General features: G+C 51.6%; 7 protein-coding genes across 7 annotated transcripts; 5 read left to right on the forward strand and 2 right to left on the reverse strand.

Moving 5' to 3' along the window:
• Positions 1–2251: 2251 nt before the first annotated feature.
• On the forward strand, positions 2252–2779 carry NCS54_01202400 (PKS-ER domain-containing protein; the record flags this gene model as incomplete). Its single annotated transcript, XM_053157276.1, has 1 exon — positions 2252–2779. The coding sequence occupies one exon, from the start codon at positions 2252–2254 to the stop codon at positions 2777–2779; it is 528 nt and encodes a 175-aa protein (XP_053013251.1).
• Positions 2780–2875: 96 nt separating this feature from the next.
• Positions 2876–4075, reverse strand: NCS54_01202500 (Hypothetical protein; the record flags this gene model as incomplete). Its single annotated transcript, XM_053157277.1, has 2 exons — positions 2876–3878; positions 3936–4075. The coding sequence occupies 2 exons, from the start codon at positions 4073–4075 to the stop codon at positions 2876–2878; spliced, it is 1143 nt and encodes a 380-aa protein (XP_053013252.1).
• A 3183-nt stretch (positions 4076–7258) lies between these two features.
• Positions 7259–8459, forward strand: NCS54_01202600 (TauD domain-containing protein; the record flags this gene model as incomplete). The annotated part of the gene is made up of 3 exons (XM_053157278.1): positions 7259–7475; positions 7533–8249; positions 8308–8459. 3 exons carry the CDS (start codon positions 7259–7261, stop codon positions 8457–8459), a joined length of 1086 nt encoding a protein of 361 aa, XP_053013253.1.
• Positions 8460–8537: 78 nt separating this feature from the next.
• NCS54_01202700 (Bac-rhamnosid6H domain-containing protein) lies at positions 8538–10184 on the reverse strand (the record flags this gene model as incomplete). The annotated part of the gene is made up of 1 exon (XM_053157279.1): positions 8538–10184. One exon carries the CDS (start codon positions 10182–10184, stop codon positions 8538–8540), a length of 1647 nt encoding a protein of 548 aa, XP_053013254.1.
• A 708-nt stretch (positions 10185–10892) lies between these two features.
• NCS54_01202800 (MFS domain-containing protein) lies at positions 10893–12512 on the forward strand (the record flags this gene model as incomplete). The annotated part of the gene is made up of 1 exon (XM_053157280.1): positions 10893–12512. The coding sequence occupies one exon, from the start codon at positions 10893–10895 to the stop codon at positions 12510–12512; it is 1620 nt and encodes a 539-aa protein (XP_053013255.1).
• A 1682-nt stretch (positions 12513–14194) lies between these two features.
• NCS54_01202900 (Zn(2)-C6 fungal-type domain-containing protein) lies at positions 14195–15404 on the forward strand (the record flags this gene model as incomplete). Its single annotated transcript, XM_053157281.1, has 3 exons — positions 14195–14508; positions 14565–15047; positions 15116–15404. 3 exons carry the CDS (start codon positions 14195–14197, stop codon positions 15402–15404), a joined length of 1086 nt encoding a protein of 361 aa, XP_053013256.1.
• A 1087-nt stretch (positions 15405–16491) lies between these two features.
• Positions 16492–18186, forward strand: NCS54_01203000 (MFS domain-containing protein; the record flags this gene model as incomplete). The annotated part of the gene is made up of 3 exons (XM_053157282.1): positions 16492–16820; positions 16877–17891; positions 17947–18186. The coding sequence occupies 3 exons, from the start codon at positions 16492–16494 to the stop codon at positions 18184–18186; spliced, it is 1584 nt and encodes a 527-aa protein (XP_053013257.1).
• Between the last annotated feature and the right edge of the window lie 325 nt (positions 18187–18511).

An 18511-nucleotide genomic window follows, 5' to 3' on the forward strand; every position in this document is an offset into this window, starting at 1 on the left:
GGAGGTGGGCTGGGACTAATAAGCGTCTCGCAAGCACTGCCACCATCCGCGTGTCTCATCTCTCTCAAATGAAAGCCCGAATAAGGCGGTCTTTCGGCGAAGGGAGGGCCCTAGACGGATAACAGCGTGCCCTTAGGCTTTGGCATTAATTAAAATCCCGGTCTCTATGTAATGAAGTTGTGTTCACTCATTGCGCGCTACGAAGCACCGCCCCCCAGCACTGCCCCCTTAACCCACCAACTCCTCGCCCGTCGCTTCAGGGGCTCCAAGAGACACTCGGGATGTGTTCACGTTAATGAAAGTGCCTCGCGAAGAAATGCTTTGTTTAGTGATGGCACTGCAGTTTCGTTTTTTGGCCTTTCTCGGTTGCTCAGTAGATGCTCTGGCTTTCCCGGTTTTCGACTCCTACTGGCGGCACTTTCACACTTCCGACTTTCTCGTTTCAATGTGTTTTTCGGCATAGTCAAGCAGCGTCTAACCGGACGAGCATGAATCAGGTCCGACAGAGTTTCTGTAAGTGGGAGTAGAACACATTGTCTCGATACCCAGACAAGCAATGTTGACCCTGGTGCAGACTCCAGCGACCGTCGAGCGCCCTACCATGGACATCACAGTTCTGGATATCGGAAACGAAGGACTCGAGACTCGCAAAGTACATTCCAACGTAATCGTTGATCTTTTGGAAGAACTTTTACCACCAGACCATCGCTGCTGCCGATGGATCAACATCAAGCAACCTTCTCCGGATGCCATCTCCATTCTTCGAGAGCACACCGGATTAGAGAGCCTTGGGGCTTACAAAGAAGACGTTATCGCATCCACCATTGTTTACATACTAACGAAGCTCTTGTCTTGCACTTAGAAGTAGTAACGGATACGTCGGTGTTCCTTTCCCCATATTGCACCTCGATCCCTCTACGAATGTCCCGAATGAGCCTCGAGCTCTCTCCTCCCTACAGCGGGAGATGATACAAGAATACGTCTATGTTTTCAGCAACTCTGACAACAAAGTCGTCACCCTTTCTGGCATTGCAGATTGTGATTTAGACGCTTCTGTCAAAGCTATGCTTAGCAGAAATTGTTCTTCCCCTCAGATGCTTCATGCTTCCTCAATGCTCAGCGCTGTCATATGCAGCGTCGTCGATAGAAGTGTGGCTATGGCAATCACTTGTTTAGAGCGGGTCAAGACCCTAGAGTTGCACGTTCTTACGCAGTCAGAAGAGGAACAAATCCAGGACGTCTATCTTATTCTGGCGGCGACCCGTAGAGTAAAAAGGTCGCTAAGAACGTCAGTACGGTTAGTTGAGGCCTTGTATACTCAAGCATCAGTCAAGGGCACCGTCAGAGAATGTGTAGGGAGGGTCGGTGTATCTCGGGATCGTCAACCTACTATTTCCCAAGATCCATGTTTAAAGGTCGTCAGACTTAGCTGTTCTACGGCGATAAGTAGCTTGGATGCATCGATAGAAGTATTGGAGAGATGTATTGGCATTTCGTCACGGTCAGTCTCGTTGAGGGGGCAGAGAACAAGGACTCGGACGCTTTGGATCATGGTGTGGCTTCTACTTGTTACTGCTCTTGCGGCCACTATGCTTAAATTGATTCTTGTGAAATAGGGAGGAATCAACTTGGTGTCAGCGTCGATTTGAGAGGTCAAGCCCGAGTCTCGACTGTTTGCTTCGTGTCTTAATGTCAAGGAGAATTGATCCCCAGAGCTGATACTTACGCCCATTGCCAACTAACAGACGACGTTCCAGTTCATATTCGTGGCGATGGCGAGCTGCTCGTGCGCGTCAAAGCCTCCAGCTTCTGTCATCCCGACTATCGAGTCTACCAGGGCGTCTATGGCACCCAGCTCTCTTTCACCGGGTCACACGAGCCAGCAGGAGTCATCGCTGCCTTGGGCTCCAATGTAAGCGGGGACTTGGCGGTTGGAGATCGTGTTGGAGTACTTAACTTCCGAAATCCTTGCGGATCTTGTGCGGGTTGTCGGTGGCGACTGACCAAGTTTGGGTCGCTTGATGCCAGGTTCTGCGAGAATAAGATCATGGGCGGCCTTGTCGGCGCCGATGGGGACTTTGCGGAGTACATGATTGCGGTAGACTATGCTCTGGTGAGGTTGCCGGACAACCTGTCGTTTAAGCAGGCTGCGCCTCTCATGTGTGCTGGTGTGAGTATCTCACCTCGTCTTTAATTGTAAGCCACGTCATGGAATGCCATAAAACAATGCCAAGTGAAACCGGGCGAGACTATGGCTGTTGTCGGCATCGGAGGGTTGGGTGTTCTTGCAATTCAGTTCGCAAAGTCTGTTGGCTTGCGAGTCGCAGCGGTTGATGGTAGTGATGTTGGAACCGGAAATGCAGCCAACGTACCAAGTCATCTTAAGCCCGACATCATCTGCAAGCTACATGACTCTGATACTATCGAGAAACTTGCCCAATTTTCAGGCGGCATGGGAGTTGACGCTGTTATCAGCTGCACCGATGATATATCAGCAACCGATTGGGCGCCCCATCGTCTCCGGTACGGAGGCGTGGGTGTCGTTCTGAGACTTTCGAACGATGGATTCAAATTCGATCCTTTCAACATCGCATTTCTCGAGCTCATCATTCGTGGCTCGCTACACAGCAGTGTGCAAGAGGTAGAGAAGATGGTGCACGTCATGGCACAGCAGGGGATTTGCAGTAAGATCACCAAAGTCCCACTGCAGCAGGGAGAGAGTATACCCGAGAAAATTGCAGCTCGCGAGTTTCATGGACGCGTGGTAGTGACTTTATAGCATAGGTGCGCCATTATTATTGTCTCCAATGAAGAGTCCACAAGAGACCGTCAGCCACAAAAGATACAGTTATCAAGATATAACCAACGCCGTATATCAACGCAAGTCATTCTGCAACTCACCCCAACCCTTTGCCCTTGCTCTTACAATGCCCAAGTCGTCCATATTCAAGAGCCCAATCTTGTTATCAACCAAGACTCTCCACGCAATCTCTCGAACGTTTGGAGGGCTGGAAGGCGTATCCCAGTATCGGGCCAGTAGACCACGGGATTCTGCTTGTTCAATCTGCGTTGACGTAATGTCTTTTTCCCACGCCGTCTCCCCGTGTAGTTCGGAATTATTTGCGTATCTAAACAGGATGGCGTTTTGGAATCTGGTCGATGCCAAATATGAGTTTGAGACGTTGTATTTGTACTTGGGGGGATCCGTCGTAAAATCATCTTCGATAGATACTAGTTGCTCAAGCTTGGCGTCCCAGAAGATGTCTCTGTGCGTTGCATTCATGGCAAGCACAGAGCTAAAAGGTGCATTCCCGCTTGCCACAACTGTCAAAGGCCTCATGATTCTCTCTTTACCATCCCAGTAGGTCAGGTAGTCGAGATCTCTCAATGGCTGCAATTGTGCATCTACCTCAGCAAATGCCTCTTTCCCTGAAGTCTTGAGGTCGATGAGGAGGATCAACGTTTGCTCCGGGACGTGGTTGAAGACGCCGCGCCAAGCCCCATCTGTCAGTTGAGCGTTTTGTGCTTCCAATATGCGTTGTAGGGGTTCCAGGTAGAGCGACTGAAGGGTCTTATCATCACTGAGACTGGATTTTGAATGTCCGACGAGAAGATTAGAGCCGCGTAAATGGACATCGGCTTCAACACTAATGCATCCAGAGCCAAGTGCTTCGAAGAGAGGAATTCGGCGCTCGTAGTCATTGTGCGAGTGGATTGGCACAGGACGAGCATGACGGAGAAAGGACTGACGGTCGGCGTCCCAGATTCCTGGGCTATTGTGGCTAATGTCTTGTCCAAACCACAAGTCATACGGATCGTTGGGTATGCGGGTCAATCCCATATCGAGGCGGTAGATGTAGACGGATTCGCCGACGAGACTTGATGCCAACTGAGATTAGAAATTGACAGAAGTTGGATGCTCAAGACACACTTACCTAAAAATTAAGAGGCCAACAATGTATTTCATAAAATTCTTCTGAAAATGGCACCGAAATGTCTTTCCTAAAGGTCGACGCTCGCGGCCGCCTTTCCGACTGTTGTCGACTGGGAGAATGGAGTCATTGCTGGAAGACATGGCTGTTTACCTTGTTATTTTGCGCATCAAGAGATCATCACTGTTGAGAATATGCACACATGAAACTGGAGCAGCGTGTGCTTTAAGTAGCTGCCTAGTCAAGCACCAGGTTATCATGCGCAGTAATCACCATGCATGTAGATCCGCGGTGGCTTTGCTAGTGATCCTACAAGCTTGCACGTTATCATTGGGTGGATTTTGTCACCTTACGGCGGCTGACCGCAGTGTCGTAGCGAAAAGAGCTGCGCCTCGGCAGCACGTACGCTTTAGTGTGTGTAAAGCACTGATCGTCGCTGATATGAGCCCCGAAGGAATTGCTTATATCTATTCTGCCTTGGAAGGATCCTAATGAGAAGGTCACCTTGTTTTTGGTAATGCCACGGACGATACATCCCGATGGACGACGCTTAACGTCAAACCGGGCGGCTTAGACTTCTCGCCATCAGCGCCTGTTACAAGGCATAGATGTCAACATATTTATTTTCGTGTTTGTTACTCTATAGAACCCTTATATCCCCGATGCTCTAGACGCATTTAAGACGCTTCACAATCGCCCGTCTCTTGAATAGCCCGTGGGACGAGTTGCTTACCACAGGGACCATGACCAGCATGCACCCAATCAGCATACTCTGTCAGGCAAATCTATTACGCAGTTCTTGTAGTCTCCTTTCAAGTACTAGCATGCTTTCTCTCTCCTTTTTGCGTGATTTTAGTTCATCTTGAACCGCTGTAATGTTCCGCAAACAGCCCTCCTTCCGGCGAATCGTCTCATTCGGGAGCGTTATCGCGCTGGTTCTAATGCTGGGAACTTGCTTCGGAGGACTTTGATTGACAGATGGCTCGCCGGGTTCCAAGGTCGGACCCTGGGGCGAAGATATGTTGGCTGTTGTTGTTCCAGCAGATAAAGTTGTTAACATTCTGGCCAATGGAGTCGCCTTGATGGGGACTGCTCGTCTTTTGCTCGTACCCGAATTCTCCGTCACTTCTGGGGCTTGGGCTGGATCGATCTGTTTTGGGGATCCTCCTGTTGGTACTCCCTCTTGCGAAGCATTCATCGGCGCAGATGTCAACGCAGCACCGGGAGCAGGAGGTGTCGCTGTCGGCACGCTTCGTGCTCTTTGTTCTTCTCGGGGTATCTCTACATCCGGACTTCTCGCCTCTACAGACCCTGTCCCGGAGTCGCTGTTATCTGTGGGAGGGCCAACGCTGCTGTTTCCTGCAGGAGGAGGTCCATGTTTGTCCTGGATCATGACCTCGAGTTGCTTTTGCATAACCGCAACACCATTCTCAGCCGCCTGGGCACTCTTTGTCGCTGCTCGCGCTGACTCTTCAGCCGCCGCGGCACTTTTCCTGCTGGAGAGAGCCGAACTCTCGCCAGCAACAGCACTTCTCGTGCCCGCGTCGGCAGTCTTTTGTGTGGCACGCATGATCCCTACGCCAACCCCGGCCATAATTGTGCCAAAAATCCATGTGGCTACTGTGGTTGCCGTTTCGGTAGCTGAGCTTGACGTCGTCACAACGTGGTCGGAGGTCGAAGCGACAGAGGCAGACACACCGGAAAATGAGGCTAACGCGGACTTGTCCGAGGTGATGGCGGAGGAAGTTCGGTGGTGCTGGCCTTTGAATTTATGATACCGTGTAATATTGCGGTGCTTCGGGTTGAGCTCAGATAGAGCAGCCGTTGATTCTTCGGAATACCTCTCGTCACGCTCAGCTTCCATACCACTTCGCTCGATTTCCACTGCCTGCTGTCGCCTTTCATACGGATCGAACACGCTCAAGTCATCGGCTTCATCAACCATTGTCAAGCCTTGGTCTCCGGCCTTCCTAATGACCCGTTCGGAATGACCATGCGGCGATTCAGCAGCGCTGGTTCGCCCTGCATCACAATCCCGCGACGTGACGCTGGCCGGGTTTCTGTCGTTCCAGTGAAACTGTAACTCCTCTGTGGCTGTCTCCATATGCGTTCCGTTTGACACCGGGTTGAACCTAAAGTGTTGGTTATAACCCCGATTCAGATACCACTTGCCCCAGTGGTCATTCAGGCCTGGAACCCTCGGCCTTCGCCGCATCCAGCCACCGCGTACGGGTATACAGTCACTCCATCCGGGTTTACGGGCGATGGCATCAGATGCAGGGGACTCGGCCCAGATTTTGACGGGATCGACAAGAACTGAGTGAGTGTCCATACTAGCAAGTAGTAATCGATTAGCTCAGGTCTGGCCGTGCTTGTTTTTCGTGCGAGGTTTGCAGTACGTTAATGGAGGTTTTAGCGGTGAGATGATGCAGGGAGGTAGGACACTGCGGCCTGAAAGTTGCAGCCTGATTCTCTGAACAGCCACAATCAATCAGGCTCTGCTGGACTTCGCAGTCTCGGTTGCCTCACGTGACGAACACACTGCAAAATAGGATAGGATTCCCGGCTTCAGAGGAATTACATGCTCAAGTTTATGGACCACTGGCAGAAAGAAGACATCCATTGCTTCGACGTCAAGAAGGTGGCGGTTGACATCTCCTACAATGGCTGGAGATTCGCTTTTCTAGGAAATGAATTCTCTCAAACAGAGATAAAAGAACTAGATCGATCATAACATTCGCAACTACGACGATAACAGCTCAGCTTATAGGAACCTCATGAGCAATGTCAATGCCAATGGCGAAATTTATGTGCAGGTTGGGGCAGGCTGAGAATCTTTTGATAACATCAAGAGACTAGCCTTGTCATTGCTAGGCAGTTTAACCTTAGTCTAACATGGGAACGTTACCTAAACAACAAAGATTTATTCCGTGAATTGTAATATGAAAAATACCTCTGCCTAGACGAATAAATGAACAACTTGTGTCGCTCAAGTGTCCATATTAGCACGTCATCAATATGTGGAGATCTTGGCCATGTTCGGCTAAGTCCCGATGCTAACATGACATTGCACATGCTAACATGACTCTGGCCAAGATTGATGCATGATAGGCAAATGATTGCGTCTTTCCAGCAGCTCTTCATGTGAGCGGGGTTTCAAGTATGAAGCGGGTGTTTTGCAGAATGCCGCGATTCAACTCAACCATGGTGTGATTTGGAGATTCTCGGTCCATCGGCCCCCTCGGCCTATAAAGAGACAGCCGATATCCTTCATATTGCCCTCGGGCCTGACAAGATCCTTCCAAGTCCCAGCAATTCATTCAAACATGTCGACAACTACAACCCAATCCGAGACGGTTCTGAGAACCAGGCTCGAGACGAGCCAACATCCCAAGCCGCTATCTCTCTCTGGAGCGCTTGATCGCTTCGAGTCTGAGGAGCTGACGCCCGTAATTGGCCGTGAATATCCCAGTGTCAATCTGGTCGACGACATTCTCAATGCCTCCAACTCTGACGAGCTTGTTCGTGACCTTGCCATCACCAGTGAGTTCGACTAACTTCGTTGCATATCATTGGGATCTTCTGACACCCAATGACTAGTTTCCCAGAGGGGTGTCGTCTTCTTCCGTGCTCAGGACAACCTGACCGATGACCTACAAAAGGTGCTGGCTCAGCGCCTTGGTGAGCTCGTCAACAAGCCAAAGGAGTCGACCCTGCACATCCACCCACTTCTCAATGGCACTGATGAGTTTGGCGTCGCCGACAACGAAATCAGCACCATCTCATCTCAGGGTTTCAAAGCCCTGGCTGTCGGCTACAAGGATCGAGATGATCGCAAGGGCGGTGCTGCTTCTTGGCACAGCGATATTCAGTTCGAGGAGTTCCCAGCTGACTACACGAGCCTACGCTTGACCCAGCTCCCGTCAACGGGTGGTGACACCCTGTGGGCGTCAGGCTACGAGATCTATGACCGCTTCAGCGACCCCTGGCAGAAGTTCTTGGAGGGCCTGACAGCGACCTTCAAGGGCGAGGGATTCATCAAGGCTGCTGATGCTCGCCCGGACAAGTTCAAGATCTACGAAGAGCCACGTGGCAACCCCGCCAACATCGGTCGTGGGCTTACGGCGGTTCATCCAGTTGTGCGAACCAACCCAGTTACTGGTTGGAAATCCGTCTTCGCGATTGGCAATTTCCCTCAGCGCATCAACGAGCTGAGTCTACGCGAGAGCAAGGAGCTGCTGGAGCTGCTGTACAAGAGGATCGAGGAGAACCACGACCTACAGGTCAGGTTCAAGTGGAGAAACAAGAATGACATTGGTTCGTACTCACCAGTTCTACAATACGGAGAAAAGCCAAAAACTAATCGCCTTTCAAGCAATCTGGGATAACCGCAGTGTGTTCCACAGCGCGACCAACGACTACGATACTCTGGGCGACCGTGTAGGCCACCGTGCTGTTGGAATCGGCGAGAAGCCATACTTGGACCCACAAAGCCAGTCAAGGACAGTTGCACTCAGCAAGAATTAGAAAGTCCTTATGGTTACTTAACGTTTTTTTGGTTCTATAGTTGAGGAAGCATATAAATACAGAGAGGACATTGAACCCCTATGATGTCCCAATGGCCCGTTTGACCATATCGCTGTCCAACTCTCGCATCGTCATCTTTCCAGAAACCTTGCCACTGGCCTCATTTAAAAGCTGGTTTCTAAGCAGGAGGGTAGGCGTGCAACTCCACGCATGACAGAAACTATTCATCCTCACATCTCCGTATGGGCTTGTCCGTGCATCTGAAGGGTCATAACACTCCCAGAACGTATCAGCACCAGCCTGGACCATACCACCCCAGTACGATCTTATAAGTTCGAGACACTTCTCGTAGCAGCCTGCTGTGATGAGTGCATCGCAGACATGGTGCCAGAGGTACGGAGTCATGGGCTTGATGGCAGCGGGATGTGCCAGGGTGTTGAGCAGAGCGCTGCGAGCAGTCTCGGGCGAGAATGCTTCAGCGAGAACAAGCCAAGATGCTGATGCGTAACTGATCTGCGCTTTTGGACCTGATACCACAACGCCATCGGACAGGAAGATTTGGGCAGCCTCAGTCATCCCCTTGATCGTTTCCTGGTGTGGGAAATCCAGCTGCAAGAGCTGTGCAAGTTTGGCGACTGCCTTGAGACAGAAGAGCAGCACTCCATGAGATCCTGCGCTAGTGTCAACCTCTCTGTTCCAGTCCAGGAACTTGATGTCCGAGGTGCGTTCGGGTTCGAAGATAAAAGTTTGGGGGTTGACGTGTTGCAAAGGACGTCGAAGACACCCGAGCGCTGTCGCCCACAATAGACGGCCAGTTTCTAGATCTCCAGATGCCGCAACATAGTCATAAACAACGCTGCCGAACAGAGCATCGTATTCGGTAAGATAGTCGGCAGAGGCAGCCAGGGTTGGCTTCTCAAACAGACAAGCAGGCAAAGACCCATCAGTCCGCGCAACAGCCGCAAATTGCAAGATGCACCGTTTGACGAGATCAAAATCCTTGAGTGTACTGTAGTTGGCTAGCGCTTGAAGTCGAAGATCGCCAATCCACATTCTCCGGTCCCTTCTTGGGCCGTCCTCAAAGACAGACTGCATACAGTCTCTGAGAGTAAGAATGCTGACACGGTCGATATCTTGAAGAAGCTGGTCGTCAAACTCGAAAGTATCGAGTTCATGATCTTGACTGATGGCACTAACACATTCGCAGGCCACATCAGAGATCGAGATTTTGAAGTTGGATGAAGTATCGATGACTTGGACACGTAAGAAGCGAAAAGAGTGACGCCGTCGGATCTTGACATCATCAGGACAGACGTCGATATTGATGATCTCATCAGGCAGCCAGCCCTTGCTAAGCCATGTTTCCACGCCATCCATTGACATGGTGACATCCAAAGGAGATTCGCCAAATGTGAGACGCAGTCTACATGGAGCGTCCATGTTGGCGCCAACGCAGGAAATTCGAAAAGACAAATAGCCGACCATGTGTATGCCAAAGTCGAGCACAAAGTCAGAGTCCCTGCCCCATGCCAATGAGGGAAGATCAGAAATGTCGTCGGTGCCGGGTTGAATCCGCAACCCAAAGTAATTGTCGTCGCATGGTGTGAAAGAAACAAAGCGTTGTGGACGTCGAGTCCAGCGATGCAAGGTCGGGTGAAGAGAATCCGCAAGCAGCTCAAACGGCGAGCACGTCACAGAAGAATCTTGCGGAATCTTTTGATGCATTGTGCCAAGTATGATATGTGTGTGATATGAAAGAGCAAGAGAAGACGATGGGTAGAACACGTCGGTCTAGGCACAGAGCCCAGTTATCCTATCTCCACTACCTTGGAAGAACACGCGGCCATGACAAAGCACTGGGCCATTGCCCTCGGGTGAAGATGTCCCCAGGAAATTCCAGTAACCGCCGAGGGCCGACATTTCGACATTGATTAACCCGAAATTTAACGCATCTCACGAGTGCCGTAAACAATGAACGGGTACGATCTCCACCTCGGAAGCAAAACACGGACATAGGGATGTCTTCTCGGAAGCAAATTCGGAGAAACCCCCCTGACGACGCAGAGAAAACCTGTCAAAGGCACCAATAATATTCTAGCGCCAAGGACCACAAGTCGCCGTGTCCAAGTCACGAGGGCCTTCCCCGCATGACGAGTCAGGAGAGTCCTCTTGTTAGCGAACAATCCCCGCGGTTCAGCTGCACCCCAGGATTCCAGGGAAAATAAGGTCATCGGTGGAGATGGAGCCGAGTGTTGTTCGACCGAGGCGTCGGATGTGAGGAGAAGATGGTTCGAGTATTTAAACTAAACCTTTCCTTTCCGAGAATAGCATCAAGTTTTAGAGTCTCATCTTCTCACCAAGACAGCAACGTTCTACACTAGTACCAACTTCAATCCTCGGCATCTTCGTCCTTCATCCTGTATATGATCAATCATGGCGAAGGCTGAGACTGAACACCACGAACCCCCCAAGGGTCGCGATGTCGGAACGGTCGAACATACCGATGACCAGCTGCTGGGACGAGCTATCCAGCAGCAGGAACACAACCGGACATGGGGCCAGAGTCTACGTAAAGACCCCTGGCTCCTGTTCTGGATTGGCGTGATGCTTTGGACCTTGATTGTGCGAGGCTTCGAGGCTGGCGCATCTGGAGACGTCCTTAGTATTCCTACCTTTAGAAAGAGATTCGGCGTTGCCATGGACGGCAGTTACTTCATTGCAACAAACTGGCAGTCGGCTATTAGCGGCGGTCCTAACGCGGCTGCCATCGTAGGTGCCTGGGGTGCCTCTTTTCTGTCCGACAGGTATGGCACCAAGCCCATCATCCTACTGGCTGCCATGATCAACCTTGCTTCGGTGGGTGTCGAGTTCGGAGCCACATCCCTTGCCATGTTCTTCGGAGGCAAGATGATGAACTTCTTGGCCATTGGTGCCCTTCTCAATCTTTGCACCGCCTACGTCGCCGAGGTTTCCCCTCTAGCTATCCGAGCCAGCGCTATCGGCTTCTGCAACTTGTCTCAGTGCATTGGACCATTCCTTTTAGCCATCATGTCCTACTTTACCTCCAAGTGGGACCATGACTGGGCCTGGAAATCGCTTGTGGCTGCGCAATGGGGCTTTACCGGAGTGGCTCTTGTCGGCCAGATCTTCATGCCAGAGTCGCCCGTCTATCTGGTTCGCATGGGTAAGATGGAAGCCGCCCAGAAATCTCTCGAGCGTCTCTACTCGGATCCGCAAGATGCCAAGGGCCACCTACACCGCATTCAGCTCACTCTTGAAGAAGCGGAGCTGTCCAACACGGGATCATACCTCGACTGTTTCAAGGGGACAAACCTGCGCCGAACCTTGATTGCAGTCATGGTGTTTCTTTCCGAGCCCATGTCGGGCCTGGGATTTGTTGGCAGCTATGGCGCTCTGATGTACCAGTTCCTGGGCATCTCGGACAGCAAGGCCTTCGAGATGAAGATTGGGGCTCAAGTCCTCTCCATTAGCGGCGCCATGATCGCGTTTCTCATGTCCGATTGGTGGGGTCGTCGACCCATGTACATAATGGGCTGTTCTGCGCTCTGTGTGCTCATGCTCTGCATGGCGATATCGGGCTCGTTTGACACAACGGCTGCCATCACGGCCTCGGTGGGATTCTACACCATGTTCAACTTCTTCTACAACGTGGGTGTTGGGTCTACTGTGTACGCGCTGGCCGGCGAACTCCCCACGTCTGTTCTCAGGGCCAAGACACTAGCCATTTCCATCTCAACTTCTTCGGCATGCAACACCATGTGGTCCTTCGTGGCTCCATACCTGTTCAACTCGGATTACGCCAACCTCAAGGCCAAGATCGGGTATGTGTTTGGCGCATTCATGCTCATTTTTGCTATTCTCGCCTTTTTGTATGTTCCCGAGACGCGGAGAAGGACCTACGAGGAGCTGGATGAACTCTTCATGAAGAAAGTGCCCACGCGCCAGTTCCGTACTTATGTTACTGTGGCTGAACAGCGAGCGGCGGAGGCGTATGCTGCTCAGGAGAAGACGATCGGCGATCAAAAAGTCTGAAGACATATGGTGCTTAAGGGGAGAAAATTGCGGACTGTTATTAGTCCTTCTAGATTGAGGTAGAGGAGCTTAAAAGTTGAATAGCAGTCTTGATGTTACCCAGTCGCATTCTTAGTCGTGATGTGAACCACCTAAAGTGTTTTGAATCCGGCCCGTGAGCGCCAGCGGCGGTGCAAATAAACAATTTAGCCACACTTACGGGATAGCCACAGCAGCATTACGGGCTTAGTCATCAATTTCTGTTTTGCACCACCACTGGTGCACGTACGGGTTCCCCGTTGAAAGAAGGGATGGAAGCTTGGAACTACCCTGTAGCTCCGAGGTTTTAAAAGTTAACCACCATTGGCTTAGTGTTAAGTACCTGTCAGGTAAATAAAAACTTGGCTTATTCGTGTCAACTTAAATATCAAGTGATGTCAACTGGTATTTTCTTTTGATAGAGTGGTCTTTTTCTGCCAGAGTGGTTTTCTTCGATTTGATTTCACTCCACCAAATTTGCTTTGGTCTGTCCCCATGGCCAACTGGCCACAGCGCCATGACCAAGAAAGACTCTTGACTCAGTGGGAAGGGTAGTGGATTACTAACCACAGTGACAACATGACACTTATTGATTGATTGATAAAGTCTTGGTGATGATTACCCCGGACTCCCTTTTCCCTGGAGCGCTTGAAACTGCCGTCCTCATCCCCAGACTTCGGGATTACATTTGCCATTTGCGGGGGAGCCCGACCTTGCGAATCAGGCCAGGGCTCATTTAGCCTCCAAACCTATCCTGGTTAGCTCCTTAAAGTACGTCTCGTCCTCGGGGAATCTGCTTCCGAGACAGCGCCTGTTTTCCAACGAATTCCCCGCGAGGTGACATTTTAAAAAGCCGATCCTACCCCACTTCCCCAGAGGAAAATCCGAGCATCCTAGCTGGCTGGCACCCTTTCGGCTTGTCCATGTGTGCCATGCAGAAACGGACGGACGGTATTGCTGATCGGCAAACATGGTCGACACTGAGCCGTCACCTTCGGAGCATGGTGCAGCAAGGGCTACACGAAATCTGAAGGCATGTGACCTGTGCCGGAGCCGCAAAGTCAAGGTACTGCACAAAGGCCAAGGTCATATTCTTCGAGGGGCGTGAAGTTGCTGACAGGATCCTAATGCAAGTGCCGTTATGCACAAGATGACACTACCTGCCAAGGATGTAGGCTAGCAGGTACCGAGTGCACGCAAAACAAACCCAGGCGTAAAAGGGGGCCTGCTAAACGGTATGTTACCCTTAGCCACGTGCGCTGCCTGTTCTCTTGAGGCCAAGACATTGATTTGGATTCTCAAGTTCCCTGGCTCAGCGCTCCCCCAACGATACGACAGTGCCAGGTGCGCAAGCCTTTTCTAGCCCTGCCACACTCGGGTCAGCTGGCGAATCGTACCTTGATCCTCCACACCCTAATTCATCCCCGGCCGAGGAGGAACCAGACGACCAGAGTAGCCAAGCATCCCCAGACTCAAGGCCGGGCGACTCGGACTTCAAGGGGCTGTGCTCCCGTTCGCTGGTCCTAACAATTCTTACTGACTGGTCTCGCTTCGTCTATCCACTCGCTCCCCTTTTACACAGAAAGAAATTCCTGAAAAGGGTTCTCCAGCATGAAGATGAGAGGAACCCGACGTTCTGCGCCCTGGTCTTGGCCACTTGCGCCATGACTGTATCAACTCTCCGACGGCGGAGCTTCTACAACTACCGGAGCGTCACCGTGGATAAATGTATCGATATTATCGAACGAGAACACATGCTGTTGCCTGTCTCTTACACTCCCGAATGGTGCCTCACGCGCTACAATGTTGCCTCAGCTCTGAGCGCGCTGTATGGATTGGATGACATGCGTGTGTATCAGGCTATTAAGGACGCCATGGCCGGCGTTCAATGGCTTCTTTTTCACGAAAAGGGAACAGAACCAGTGCATGACCAGGAGTTGGTGAAGCGACTTTATTGGCTGCTTGGCATGTGGCAGCTGTAATGCCCCCCTGACGCTTGGCTTGACCTGTTGCTGGAGCACTAACATTGCTTAGGGGTACTGAAATACAAGGCCAGCCACACCTAACATTCCTTCCCGGTCCTCCATTTACCCCAGCTTTGCAGAGTATTCGTCCCCGGCCTCTATCTGATGCGGAGCTGGGAGTACCTGACACGGAAACGAACGTATTGGCATTGTGGCCAGCGGCGCCAGCGTCATGGCTCAAAGACGATGACCAGTATATCACAGGACTCAACAGCCTTGCCGATGTCCTGATGGTCTGGGAACGCGCCAAGGTGGACATGGCTCACAAACAGCCAGAAGAGACTCTAAGAGATGGCATGGCCCGCCTTCAAGCGGTGCTTGACAATCTCGTCCCAGAACTGCGGTGGAGAGGTGGCTTGGCCAGATTCCCGAAACCGTCTCGAGGCCACGAATCGCAAACAGTCAACATTTTGATCACATGCTTCTATATAAGATCAAACTTGCTGCAGCATCTCGGCCAAGCACCCGGCATTACCCACCAGAGCATCGTAAGGTCAGTGGAGAGTTGCGGCCCCCCAATCGACTTGATTCTCTTGACTTACCAATCAATCTCGCCTCCAGCGATGTTCTTGAAGTTCTCGATCATATGCCAGAAGATATACATGAGTGCAATGGATACACCTTGGTCAAGAAGGTTCGAGATATAGGTGCGGCATATCTGCAAGAGCTTCGAGTCACACCCGGAGGCCCTATACAGGCCGTAAACGAGCCGGAGCAATGCATCGTCAATGCCCTACTCACGAGATTGGAGAGAATGGATTTTAGACTGGATCAAGAGAATGCATGCCCCGAGGATGATGCCATCTCTCCAGCCGATCGGCCTACTGATGCAAGTATGGAGAGCGTGTAATGTACCAAATCCAGCAACTCATGATACTGGAGGTGAATCATTTTCCCTTCGTATGTGATGTGAAGGCTTCAACCTCGTGCTTCTCCGTCATCTGCTAAGTGGAGAAATCCCCTCTGATTCCCCAAGAAGCAGCTCGCCACGTTTCTTCCAGTCAACCCCGTGGGGTACAGCAAATTTGACACCGGGCCTCCCCAGACTTGCGATACGACCTAAGCATCGATCAGAGCTAGATTCGTCTCCAGATACCCCGAAAAACGTGTTCGGGAAGGATCATGCCATCCACATGGTTGGAGTCGTCGGCTGGGCCCGCCTGGAGAAACTCCGAGATTTGCATCCGAGAGACGACCCATCGCCGGCGCCAGTGGCGGTGGGGGATTCGTCATGAACGGAATAGCCTCGGTCAGTGCGCTAGGGAGTGCCTTCGCCAAGGGGGTGCCGGGCGGTTAAGCCTTCCTGTTGTGTCTCATCATTCGCCATCACCAATGACATATACTACCTAGACGAACTATTCCCCATTTGGAGAGTTGGCTCAATGCCGTTGAGGAGGACTGTCTAGGATCCCCAGGACGTAAACAGTGCGAGGCGAGAAATACGCCGAGCTCTAAAGGATGACGCAAGAACATAGAGCATGTAAAACACGAAACCAACCCAACTGGGCAACCGTTGATATACGTTGTGAAATGTTCATATCATGCGTACCTATATGAGGTACGGGGATAGTGCATGGAGAATAGACTTGGTGGTAGAGCGTGCCACACCAAACAAGGGTGGTATGAGTGTCGGTTACGCGGGGGACCCGTCGACTAACGTTCACTAGTGAACAATCCATGCTGCAAGGGGTCGCGAGTCAGTTGACCCGGAACCCTGGCGCCAATACATCGAGACCGAGAGAAGGACGTTTTCGGTGTATCCTACGACGAACCGACGACTGATTCCCCAGTTTATCCGTCCCATGGGGAAAGTTAGTGCACATACTAGTGTCGCGACGATTTTCTTTTAAATTTGGACGACAACCCTGCACATTTCGCCATCATCATCCACCTCAACTCTTCAACTTTGCCTTCACACTTCATCTTTCCTGTCAATTATGAGCGAACCAAAAACCACCGTCGTGGTAGGCGACTTCGAGGATGACCACGCCCTCAAAAAGCCAGAGCACGTCGAGCATATCGGCCACGCTACTGCGGCCGAGGACCACGAGGAGGGCCCTATCAAGGCTATCCGGAACCAGCCCTGGGCCTTCCTCTGGTGTGTCTACGCCATCTACACACTCATGTTGACGAGCTTTGACAACCAGGCTGGCGGCATCGTGATCGGTATTCCCCAGTTTCGCAAGGACTTTGGAAGCGAGTTCGCTGGCGACTACGTCCTCCCCGCTCGCTGGCAGTCCGCGTATAGCGGCGGCCCTGTTGCTTCGTGAGTATAAGGCGATTCCTGCCTGAGTTAACGCATCAATTGACTAAGTGTTGCAGCGCTGTAATCGGTTCCCTCGGTGCTGGCTTGATCGCCGACAAAATCGGCCGCAAGTGGACTCTTTTCGGGTGCTACATCCTCGTCTTCATCGCCATCACTGTCGAGACCATTAGCACCACCAACGCTGTCTTCTTCGCCGGCAAGTTCATCGCAGGCTTCCCCATTGGCGCCTTCATCACCGTATCCATGACCTACATCGGCGAGGTTTCTCCCCTGGCCCTCCGAGGAACCCTCACAGCCGCTTCCGCCATCGCCTTTACCATCGGGCCCTTCATCGTCTCGCTTATCGCCAACGAGACAGGCAGCCGGACGACGCGCTGGGCTTACCGGGCCATTTTCGTTTCGCAGTACGGTATCAGCGGACTCGGCTTCCTGATCCTGCCCTTCATGCCCGAGTCGCCCTGGTGGTTGGTCGACCATAACAAGATGGACAGGGCGGTGAAGTCTCTAAACCGCCTCGGCTACGATGCTGTCGCCACGGAAAAGAGGCTGGCCGTCATCCAGTTGACGCTCCAGGAGATCCGCAAAGAAACCGAAGGGGCCAGCTACCTGGAGTGCTTCCGCAAATCCAACTTGCGCCGCACCATCATCTCGGTCGCTCCCATGAGCATCCAGGCTCTATGCGGCGTGTTTTTTGTTGCTGCCTACGCCACCTACTACCAGCAGCTCGCTGGCTATACCGCAGATGAGAGTTTTAAGCTTGGCATCGTGCAGCAAGTACTATCAATGCTAGGCAATATCACGTCCTGGTTCCTTATCGATAGGGTTGGTCGGCGAGACCTGACAATCTGGGGACTCATGCTCCTCACTGTCATCTTGATGGTGACGGGCGGCCTCGCTGTGGCGGCAACCCCTGGCGCCATCAAGGGAACAGTTGCCCTGCTACTCGTCTACTGCTACTTCTACAACTGTACCATCGGAGCCACCGCGTACACCCTCCTGACAGAGATCGCCACATCGAGGCTCCGCGCCAAGACGGCATCCCTCTCCCTCGCTCTTCAGAACGGGCTCTTTGTAAGTTCATTCAGAACCCCATCCTCGTTTTGAACTTGCTGACCAGACAATCAAGACAATGTGGGCTTTTGTTATCCCCTTTCTATTCAACCCCGACCAGGCCAACCTCGGAGCCAAGGTGTCCTTTATCTTTGGCGGCTTAGCAGTCCTCTGCATCATCTACCTCTGGTTCTACCAGCCTGAGTCTGCTGGCCGCTCTTATGAGGAGCTGGACGAGATGTTTATTAAGAAGGTGCCAGCCCGTGAATTCAAGACTTTCAAGACCGAGGCTGAGCAAAAGTCTGGCCTTGCTTGATGGGGATGAATCTATTTTGAGTTGTATAGTGTAGTTGGTCGTTGAGAGAAGCGAGCCTTTAAACAAGTAATAGCGAGGTAGGGAGAGATATGAAACAAATTTACCATAGGAGAGTTGCTATGTATTGGGCTGTCTTTATGTTTGTGGGATACCTTAAATACCTCTTGTCGAGTTTCATCATTAGCTTTCAGAATGTATATATAGTAACTAGACGACGTATGTCGTGAAAGCCTTGAACACTGATGTGCGGTGATGGTGAAGTTTCCGAGTTCTAAATTCGCGTTGATCGGTGGTAGGAGGTACAGAAATACAAGACAGAGTAGAA

The sequence above is a fragment of the Fusarium falciforme genome, chromosome 10 (assembly GCF_026873545.1).
Source record: "Fusarium falciforme chromosome 10, complete sequence".
Lineage (NCBI taxonomy): Eukaryota > Fungi > Ascomycota > Sordariomycetes > Hypocreales > Nectriaceae > Fusarium > Fusarium falciforme.